An 11,341-nucleotide genomic window follows, 5' to 3' on the forward strand; every position below is an offset into this window, starting at 1 on the left:
GCCGTGATTGTTTAGTCTAATGGTTGACTTGTTTATCTATGGATTATCTATTATGATAAACTGCATATGTTATGTTCTGCATGAGTTTTCTTGCTGGGCTTCGGCTCACGGGTGCTCCATGTTGCAGGTAAGGGCAATGACTGAGTCAACCAACCATGAGTACGGAGAGCATGAAGCGACGCGTACATGTTCGGCCTGCCCGACTGCTTTGGTTGGGGGTTTATTCGAAAATGGCTGTAATAATCTATGATTTTATGATTTCTTAACTATAACCTTATTTCAAGATGTAATCAGTTTTCAAACCTTATTTTGGGATCCCAAATGTTTAATGATAGAAGTTTTAATGAAACGACGCATTTTCAAAGATTACAGCCTTAACTTTTAATTAGTCACACTTTTGCTCAAAACCTCGGTTAACGAGTTCATTGCACACTATTTCGTCTTCAAAACTCACTTAGTAACGGCTCTATGGAAGTAGGGCGTTACAGAGGTGGTGTTGGATGTCTAATAGGTGACGGGGGATGCCTTATTGGCGAAGCAATCCTTGTCCCATCAGGGCGAACTAAATTAGCCCTCCTCTGTTCTGCCCCATTATTTCTAGCTCTCAGCGCCTGGCGATCTGATTGTGACGCAGGAGGGTTAGCTGGAACATTGTGTCTCTGTGAGCCTATCCCAGCCCTTCCTCGTGGGTTGCCATGGGTATTCTCAGGCATGTGTGAAGGAGGCATCGAACTTGGGGTCGCGGTTTTAACTGATCAACTGATGTGCTAATGACCCCTATGAGGACTACTAGGTTGAGCATTTTGGCGATCTCGCGCTGTTGGCACTGAACTTGGGGTTCTGACTAACCGACTTGGTTTGGATTGGTTATTCCTGTGGGACTTATGAGACCCACTTTGCCTCTTTCCGACATTAACGTCGGTTGCAAGAGGGGGTAACCGAGCCAAACTTCCTCGATTTGCCTATTTGCCTTAGCAAGATGGCATATTAACTGCATATTTTCCAACTCAACCGCAGTTAAGTAGTCTGAGTTTGGATTCGGTGGCAATGACGCTGAACTCCCAGTATCTCTGTGACCTGCCGGTTACTTTCCCGGATGTTGCTGAACTTCAGGGCCATGCTCGTTTGAAACAGCGGTATGATGTGCCTCCTGCCCACCAGGCTGTTCTATTTCATTGTCGTGCATTGAGCGAGTGACCACCATGATGAGATCTGACTGAGATTTTGATGAAAGCACCAAACTATTGACGCGATTTTTCACCAATAGTGTATTTAAGAAATAATAAGGTTGATTTGTGCTTAAGAATAAACTGAAATATGAAATGAATTCACAAGAACACAAATCTTTTTACGTGGTTCAGTGGTTAAAAATCCACCTAGTCCATGAGTCTATATTACTGCTGTTTCTCTCTCTGTTTTGGCAGAGTTTCAGTATTACAGAATAATCATCCCTTTCCCTGTCCAGTATTCTCAGTATTTATAGAGAAATTCCATGGACAGGTTTGGGTAACTGTGTGAGTCAATCACGGATTTACATATTTATTACATTTAATACAAGCAATTCTCATTTATACTGGGATATGATTTGATCATGAAATAAATGATCTCCTAATATCTGGGATATTAAATATGATAGGCTGGTCATAAATAATCGTATAAAAGTACCCGAGTCTTTGGGGATTCGCGAGTACGCAGTATATTTGAATTACCATGAGCTAGATATCTCTCTGAGCACATACTTCTACAGCCATTTGAATATCATGAGCTCATGCTTCACAACCTTCATGTCTGTAGTTCGGGTTAATCACAGGACGCCTAACACCACACGTGCCCATGTGAAACCGGAGTTGCTTACGTGGATAATAAACAGATATCATTTCCTTGGTCATTTCTCCGTATATTTATTTGTCAGCTGTACCCAAGCTGAGTGAAGGAATAGTGTTGAAATTAGGGTACACACATAGTATACATGCTTTTGTACTTTTTTTCTCTTCTTGGACGAGCACCACACTAATGGCGTGCTCGGTTGTCGTGAGGTATAAATACAAAACCTCTCTTGTGATAGGTTTCGACAAGATTGGTGGTTCGGCGAGGTGCTTCTTAAGGTTCTAAAATGCGAGCTCACACTCCTCTGACCACTTGAATTTTTTGCCCCCTCTCAAAAGGTTGAAAAAAGGAAGACAATGGTCTGTAGATTTCGATATAAACCTACTCAACGCCGCCATCCATCCAGTTAAACTCTGGACATCCTTGTGTGTCTGAGGTGAGGGAATTTCTATCAATGCCTTAATCTAGTCCGAATTAACTTCTATCCCTCGTGCATTTACTATAAATCCAAGAAACTTTCCCGAAGACACTCCGAACGAGCACTTTTGTGTGTTAAGTTTCATGTTGTACTTTTGAAGTACGATAAAGCAGTCTACGAGATCATCGACATGGTTATCGTTATGTTTCGATTTAACTAACATATCGTCAACATAAACTTCCATGTTATTTCCTATCTGCTCGGCAAACATCCTATTCACCAGCCTTTGGTACGTGGCTCCAGCATTTTTGAGTCCGAAAGGTATGACATTGTAACAGTATAACCTTTTGTCAATCACAAAGCTCGTGTGTTCCTGATCTGGTGCATGCATCGCGATCTGGTTATATCCAGAATAAACGTTCATGAATGACATGATGCCATGACCTGCAGTGGCATCTTCGAGCTGATTTATCCGAGGCAAGGGGAAACAGTCTTTAGGGCATGCCTTGTTAAGATCTGAGTAGTAGATACAGGTTCGCCATTTGCCATTGGGTTTTGGGACCAACATTGGATTGGCAATCCAATCAGGACAAAAGGCATCTCGTATGAATCGATTTGCCCTTAACTTGTCGACCTCCTCCTTGAGAGCCTTCTTTCTATCATCATCCAAGAGTCTTCATTTTTGCTGCTTCGGGGGGAAGCTTTTATTAATATTGAGTGCATGTCCCATGACATTTGGACTGATTCCTACCATGTCCGAGTGCGACCATGCAAACACATCCTGGTTTTCTTTCAAGAAGAAAATTAATTGCTATCTTTCCCTTTCAGAAAGGTTCTTACCCACCTCCACCACCTTTGTAACATCTACTGCATTGAGCTTTACCTCCTCAAGCTCTTCCAAAGGTTCGAGATCAGTTCTCTCATCTACTTTGGGATCGATCTCCTCATCAATTTAAAAAATGGCTCAATTTATTTCTTGGATAACCACTAGAGCTTGCGCACTTGTCTGACTTTTTCCTCTTATGGAAATGCTGTAGCACTCCCTTCCTGTGAGCTGGTCTCCCTTTAGCGTCCCGATGCCAATAGAGGTTGAGAACTTGATGGCCAAGTGCCTAACAGACGACATTGCCCTAGCCCAATCAAGGTGGGTCTCCCGAGAAGTACGTTGTAGGCTGATGGGAGGTCCACCACGACAAACTCCATCATCTTGGTTACTGAGACTGGATAGTCTCCCAAGGTTACGGGGAGTTTGATGGATCCCATACAAGAAATCCCTTCTCTTGAAAAACCGTACAATGTTGTTGCACATGCTTTCAAATCGCGAAGTGTGAGTCCCATCTTTTCTAGAGTGGCTTTGTAAAGGTTATTCACCGAGCTCCCGTTATCAATCAGGATTCGGCATACCCTCTTATTCACGAGCTAGAGAGTAATGACCAGGGGGTCGTTATGAGGAAATTGGACATGTGCCGCGTCCTCTTCGGTAAATTTTATAGGTTGAGTCTCAACCCTCTGTTGTTTTGGAGCTCGCAGCTCGGGTTTGTAAGGAGAACCATCTCCGGTCTTGAGCTCGTTTACGTATCTTCATTTTTGCTGCTTTGGGGGGAAGCTTTTATCAATATTGAGCGCATGACCCATGACATTTGGACTGATTCCTACCATGTCCGAGTGCGACCATGCAAACACATCCTAGTTTTCTTTCAAGAAGTAAATTAATTGCTATCTTTCCTTTTCAGAAAGGTTCTTACCCACCTCCACCACCTTTGTAACATCTACTGCATCGAGCTTTACCTCCTTGAGCTGTTCCAAAGGTTCAAGATCAGTTCTCTCATCTACTCTGGGATCGATCTCCTCATCAATTTAAAAAATGGCTCCATTTATTTCTTGGATAACCACTAGAGCTTGCACATTTGTCTGAATTTTTCCTCTTATGGAAATGTTGTAGCACTCCCTTCCTGCGAGCTGGTCTCCCTTTAGCGTCCCGATGCCACTAGAGGTTGGGAACTTGATGGCCAAGTGCCTGACAGATGACACTGCCCCTAGCCCAATCAGGGCGGGTCTCCCGAGCAGTACGTTGTAGGCTGATGGGAGGTCCACCATGACAAACTCCATCATCTTGGTTACTGAGACTGGATAGTCTCCCAAGGTTACGGGGAGTTTGATGGATCCCATACAGGCAATCCCTTCTCCTAAAAAACCATACAATGTTGTTGCACATGCTTTCAAATCGCGAAGTGCGAGTTCCATATTTTCTAGAGTGGCTTTGTAAAGGATATTTACCGAGCTCTTGTTATCAATCAGGACTCGGCGTACCCTCTTGTTCGTGAGCTGGAGAGTAATGACCAAGGGGTCGTTATGAGGAAATTGGACATGCGCCACGTCCTCTTCGGTAAATGTTATGGGTTGAGTCTCAACCCTTTGTTGTTTTGGAGCTCGCGGCTCGAGTTCGTAAGGAGAACCATCTCCGGTCTTGAGCTCGTTTACATATATTTTCTAGGCATTCCTGCCAAAACCTGCGATATGAGGTCCCCCCGAGATGGTTACTACATCCTCTTCATCAATCGAAGGGGGTCTTTCATCCTCCCGAGCTCGGGAGTTATTGTGTTGGGCAGGCTGCGCGGCTGCTGCCCTCTGACTTGTTGATGCTTGATTGGGATTTCGGTTTCTAACGTATTAACCGAAATATCCCCTCGAGATCAAACCTTCGATCTCGTCCTTTAATTGCCGACACTCGTCGGTTGTGTGTCCAATGTCTCTATGGAATCTACAGTATTTATTTGAGTCCCTTTTCGCCTTCTGATTCCTCATGGGATCAGGTCTTCTGAACGAGACCTGGCTATCATTGGCCAGGTAAATATTCTCCTGAGACTCATTGAGCTCGGTATACACCTTGTATGCAGAGAAGTATTTATCCCCTTTCTTCTTTTTACCTCCATTAGCCTCGAGGTTATTCCCTTCATTCTTCTTCCTTTTAGAAGGGTTATTCCCAGAGGGTTTTGAAGTTAATGGGGTCGCCGAGGTCAAGGCAGAGTTCATGTTTATCGTTGTAGTTATGAGTGGAGAGGTCAGGTTTAATGCTAACCTCGCCTCTTCTACATTGACAAATTTCTGGGCCCTCCGATTGAACTCGGTTAGTGACCTGATAGGTTTCCTTTGTAAATCTTCCCAAAGGGGACTTCCTGGCAAAATACACGCTCTAATGCCCATCAGGTGGCCGCTATCGTCAACATTCCGAGCTCGGGCCACTTCTAGGTTAAACCTCGTGAGGTAACTCTTTAATGACTCATCTTGCTGTTGTCAGACATTGGTTAAGGCCGAGGCCTTGGGCCTGATGCCAACCATCGGTTTAAATTGCTTCTTAAAGTCTCTAGCTAATTGATCCAAGGACGAGATCAAATGTCTTCTAAACTTCTCAAACCAGTTTTTTGCTGGTCCTGTAAGTGTGGCTGGGAATAACATACTGTTAGGAAAATATGTATTTGCCTCAATGGAAATAGTAAGATAATACAACTCTATGCAATAATATTACAAATAAATATAGATTGATTAAATAAGGTTACAACTCTATAACTGAAAATTACAAATAAACAAAGAAAAGGAAGAAGATGATGAAGAAGAAGAGAATAGTGAGAATACAACTCTAAGCAAAAGATTACAAGTAAAATAAAGTGTTTGGACCAAAAGAAAATATTACAACTTTTAAACAAAATATACAAGTAAATAGAATAAGAGAATAACAAGAAAAACAATAGAATAAAAGAAGAACCGAAACACAAGTAAACTCTCACTTACACAACCTAAGTGAAGAGGGTTGGGGATCACCAACTTGAACAAGGTTTAAAACCTTTGTCCAAAAGCTTATTTCCCCCTAACTCAAGCACTAAGGGATCTCTCTCAGATAATGGAAATGCTTTCTGGAATTAACAAGCCTCAAGGTGTTTCTAGCCAAGCGCTCTAATGGATAGAAAATGTTGTGTCTTTCAAGTGAGCTATAGGCTCCTATTTATAGAGTTTAGAGACACCATTTGAATTTCAAATTCCACCAACCCCCATGGCTATTACCAATGTTTAATTGGATTAATATGGAATTAAAAATGAGATTTGAGAGTTATTTGGGTTTTTGGAACCGTTCAACACTTTTGGAAAAAACTGAAAAAATGACCTGAAATGCACCTGTGGCCGCGGCCAGGGACATCAGTGGCCGCGGCCACTGCTTTCTGTCCCCCAGGCCGTGGCCACCATCATTCAGTGGCTGCGGCCATAGCCCAGTTTTAGCACTTGAAAATGTGTTGTTTTTCCAAACAGTTCCAAACCCTCCCAAATGATTTTGTAACCCCCAAAACACATTATTGGGGTTAAAATCATATCTCTAACAGCCATTTCTCAAATGGATTTATGAAATTCATCTCAATATTTTGTAACACCAAATTTACACAATAAAGGGTAATATTTGGAAGTTACAAATTTGTAACACCAAATATGTTATATTATTTGGATATGTCTTATATATCTAAATATTGTAACTCTCCATTATATGTTACAATATGTGACACTTTTTGTCACATTTATTTAATCTAAAACATTATATTATAATATAATATAATATTACATTATATTATAAAATAATATAACACATACATCTGAGCTCGTAGCCAACATTGCTGGCTCGCATGAGGGTGTTGAATGTACTCAGATGACTATACGGGTCTGAGTTTCCATCAAATGGTGGGACATGGGGTATTCTGAATTCCTGAGGAAATAGAGTGCTAGAGATATGCGGGGAAAAAGGCTCGAGCTCCTCATCGGACTCTTCAGCCTTGTCCCTGTTACGCTCGTCTTGCAGGAGCCTGAATGCTCTTTATAACTGGTCAATCCTTTCCTGGACTAAATTCACTGGGGGTCGAGCTTGGACCTGAGAGGGCTGGTTATTGTTAATAAAAACTCCAACTCCTTGTCTTGGTATAGGTTATATGCTGGCTGTTTACAACCATTCAGATGGTCACGCAGATCAGGGTTCTGGGGATTATCTCGTCCTCGATTATGGTTTATATGATCCCGCAGATCAAGGTGATTCTCTTGATTCCCTGTATGCCTCGGCTCGGTGTTATAAATGCTTACGGACCGAGTGTAGTCCGAGCTTCGCTTACGTAACTCGTAGCCCTCTCCGGAGGTGTGGCTCGGTGATTACGAGGTGATTCCCCTGTTGGCCTTCTTGTTTCAGCAGTTTTTGATCTTGACATTTGGCTTCCCGAAGGCTGAGGAGCTCTGTAATCTCGGGTAGCCTCCCTTTCACTCCCCTGTCCAGGCCTGGCCTGTCGGTTTCCATCTTGACTGCCGCTACGAGATGGTCTCCGTGGTGCAGGTCGTAGGACCTCTCGGACTGGCGAGGGGTGTCTTATTGGTGATGGCGAATGCCTTATGGGCAACGGTGGCTGTCTCCCATTGTCGGGCCCAGATGGCCTAGAATTCGCCCAGACAGGCTCTAGGTTGTTTCTTGCAGTATTAGGATTCGGGTTCTGAGCCACTAGAGGGGCTCGGTTATTACCCGTTCCTGTAGGCAATTTTGCAGTCGGGTTGACAGTGGCCTCAGCCCAGGTACTCCTCCGGGGCCTTGGCTGATTCGGCTGCGATGCTTGTTCTGCCCTCCTGGCGGTCGTGCTCCCGCGGGGGCGTCCTCTAGGCCTCCGGGGAGGTGCTTGGGTGTCAGCTGCCTGTCTGGATAATTCTTCATTGCGTTTTGTCGCCTCTGCCAATTGTTTGCGCAATTGACGATTTTCAAGTTCCACGATAGGAACATATCTTTTAGGGTTGTAGTATAAATCCTCATCAGGCCTGGGAGCAGGTGGCCCTCGAGAATTGGATGAATCACTCCTCTCCTCAGGGTCCGGGTCCACCATAGCCTGCTTTCCAGGTTGTCGGGGATATTCCTCGGTACGAGGAGTATGCTCCTCAGGTATCTGGGGCAATGGTCGCCCACCAGTACAGAGGTTGTTTGCAATGGCCATTGATGAATCAGGAGGTTTTCTGATTAAACAAGCTCACGTCTTGTTTAATGGCTCTCAATGAAAGCACCAAATTGTTGACGTCGTTTTTCGTCAACTTAAAAATGAAGAGAAATTAAACAAAATACCAAAGGAGACAAACAATAAGAGACACGATTTTTACGTGGTTCAACAGTTAAAATCTGCCTAGTCTACGAGTCGGTGTTATTCAATTTTTGGAATTCTCTCAAAGCTTTTCTGGAAGCAATTTTATAGAGTCTTCCCCATACCATTTTCTCAGTCCCCACAAATGAATTGTTCCACGCTATTTATAAAGTGGTTTACCGAATATCTCCCCTCATATTTCGGGGAGTTATTATACAAATCACAAAGTAAATATATATAATTACACAATACGTGCATAAATCCCACGATATTTGGGATTTATTAACATATTACAACTAATCCCTTATATATAGGGATATTCAAACAATAACTACGTTCACATATGTCTATTGACCTCGAATGAATGCCTCCGAGATCAGTCATCCACCACGAGCTCGTCAACTTGGTTTACCTTGGTCTTAGCAAGAAACTTTATCGAGATCATCCCTCCCCGAGCTCATAATGCCTGAGCTCGAGTTGTCTTGTCTGATGGCAGAAATTGAAACAGTAGATCTATACAAGTGTTGACTCCCCTTTCATTGTAACTTCGAGCTCAACTTGTAGCCTCTGAATCCCTTCGAGATCGCGTAACTCCGAGCTCACCAATTCCGACGTCACCATTTTAATACTCAGCGAGACTGTCCTTGACTTTCTCATTACAGCCGACTATATGATCAATATGCTTATTTCGAGCTTACATTTCACCAGCCTGACTTTCGAGATCAAAATTTCTATTCTCGAAATCTGGGTGTAACACAGTTAAATTTGTAAATTTTATATTATATATTGAAAAAAATGACATTATCTATTTATATTTCTATATCTATATATAAATATATTTAATTAAGATAAAATATCCGTAAAAAAGTAATAGTACTATTATAAAATATCTATAAAAAAAATACTATTATTCTTCTTGCTATTATTATTAATATTTTCACTAAGGATATCTTTGAGGAGATGAGGTGATACCATTTTCTTCTAATCTTCTATTTAATTTATTTTGTGGTTTTTTCTAATTTTTTATTTTAGATTTATTAAAAGAAATAATTAATTAACAATTAAAAAAAATCCTTATAGCCCTGCATGGGTTACAAATCATTGTGGTATTATACATTTAGTCTATATATAAGGTACCATTATTTCACTTTGATTTGTCTCAACAATAGTATTTTTTTTCTTATATGAGTGATTGATTTAACTCAGTCTTCCCCAAATACCACACAATTACATTTTTTTTAGTTTATCAAATTTAATATATTACTTATATTTTACATATTTAATTTTTGTAGTATATATTTTTTATATCATTTACATTTATAAATTTTATATTATATATTGAAAAAGTACATTATCTATCTATATTTCTATATCTATATATAAATATATTTAATTAGGATAAAATATACATGAAAAAGTAATAGTACTATTATAAAATATCTATAAAAAAATAATAATAATATTATTATTCTTATTATTATTACTAATATTTTCATTATTATTTTTACAATATAGAAAACAATTATAATAATAAGTGATGTGACACTCTAAATTTTTTTTAAACTACTTTTTCTTTATTTTCTCATTTTTTATTATACTTTTTCTAACTTATGATTATTAATTTAGAGAAAAATATCTATAAAAATCTATATCAATATCATATGATTATTAATTTCTATAAAAATAAAAATTCCAAACGGGTAATTTTTTACTTTTTTTACCTTACTCTATCTCTATTTTTTTTATCATTTTATTATTTTATTTTTTCTAATTTATGGTTGATAATAATAATTATTATAATTATTATTATTATTATAGTAATAAATATTTATTCAAATTATTTATGCTTTTTATTTAAACGTAAATAGATTTACAAAAATATATCTTAATGTCATATATAATTTAAAATTGAATTCTAATTTAATTTATTTCAACTTTTTATTTAAATGCGATTTATATATATAATATCTATATCTATATATCTATCTATGTCTATATATATAAAGGAAAGCCTTAAGAAGGTAATGTGACACTTTAAAATATTTTCAAACCAATTCATCTATTTTCTCATTTTTTATTCAACTTTTTCTAATTTATGATTATTAATTAATAGTTTATGATAATTTATCCTTTTTGGTTCAAAAATCTAACTACATAGACATATTTTTTTGGAATTGTTGGATTATGGGACGTGCAATTAGAAGTAAAATAAAATTTAGCACATGTAATAATTAATTATTGTTTTTAATATGCATATGTAACTACAAACTATGTGAAATAAAACACCAAATGACTCTTTTGCAAGAATTTTATAACGGGTGAAGATTCAAACTCCCTATTTATAAGAATGAGCTTCAAAATGTAGAGCGACGACTTGATTTTGTACTATAACATGTATTATTGTAAATATTATTTTTATTGTGGAGTCCATAAAGTAAAAAATCATTGAAAATCCACTATGTATTATTTACATGTAGTGTATAAATTTTTTATGCATTTTATTTATCAGCTTACACAATATTTAAATAAAAAATAATTAAATAAATTAGTTTTACATTAGAGTAATGAGTTAAAAGAGTTGAAAATCAAACAAAAACTAATAAAATCAATGATAAAAGATGTAGCAATTTAAAAAAAAAAAAATCTAAATATCTATATATGATTTACTATTTACAAGTACTTATACAAAAGAAAGCTATAAGGAGGTGATGCGGCAACCTAGAATCATCCATATATGATTTATTTATCTTTATTATAATTTGTGGTTTTTTTCTAATTTATTTTATTTAACATTTATTAAAAGAAAGAACTAATTAGCAATTAAAAAAATTTCTATAGTCTCACACGGTTTATAAGCCATTGTGGATGTTATATTTTTAGACTATAAATATAGTATCATTCATTCACTTTGATTTGTCAAAATATTAATATTTTTTTCTTACTCGAGTGATTG

General features: G+C 38.4%; 1 protein-coding gene across 1 annotated transcript; it reads right to left on the bottom strand.

The window, feature by feature from the left end:
* Positions 1–7,356: 7,356 nt before the first annotated feature.
* Positions 7,357–8,247, bottom strand: LOC133806386 (uncharacterized). Its single transcript, XM_062244495.1, has one exon. It carries the CDS (start codon positions 8,245–8,247, stop codon positions 7,357–7,359), a length of 891 nt encoding a protein of 296 aa, XP_062100479.1.
* Between the last annotated feature and the right edge of the window lie 3,094 nt (positions 8,248–11,341).

Source organism: Humulus lupulus, chromosome X (genome assembly GCF_963169125.1).
Source record: "Humulus lupulus chromosome X, drHumLupu1.1, whole genome shotgun sequence".
Taxonomy (NCBI): domain Eukaryota; kingdom Viridiplantae; phylum Streptophyta; class Magnoliopsida; order Rosales; family Cannabaceae; genus Humulus; species Humulus lupulus.

Excerpts from the sequence above, each read along its gene's own strand:
- LOC133806386 (XM_062244495.1), bottom strand. The coding sequence starts at position 8,247 with ATGGCCATTGCAAACAACCTCTGTACTGGTGGGCGACCATTGCCCCAG.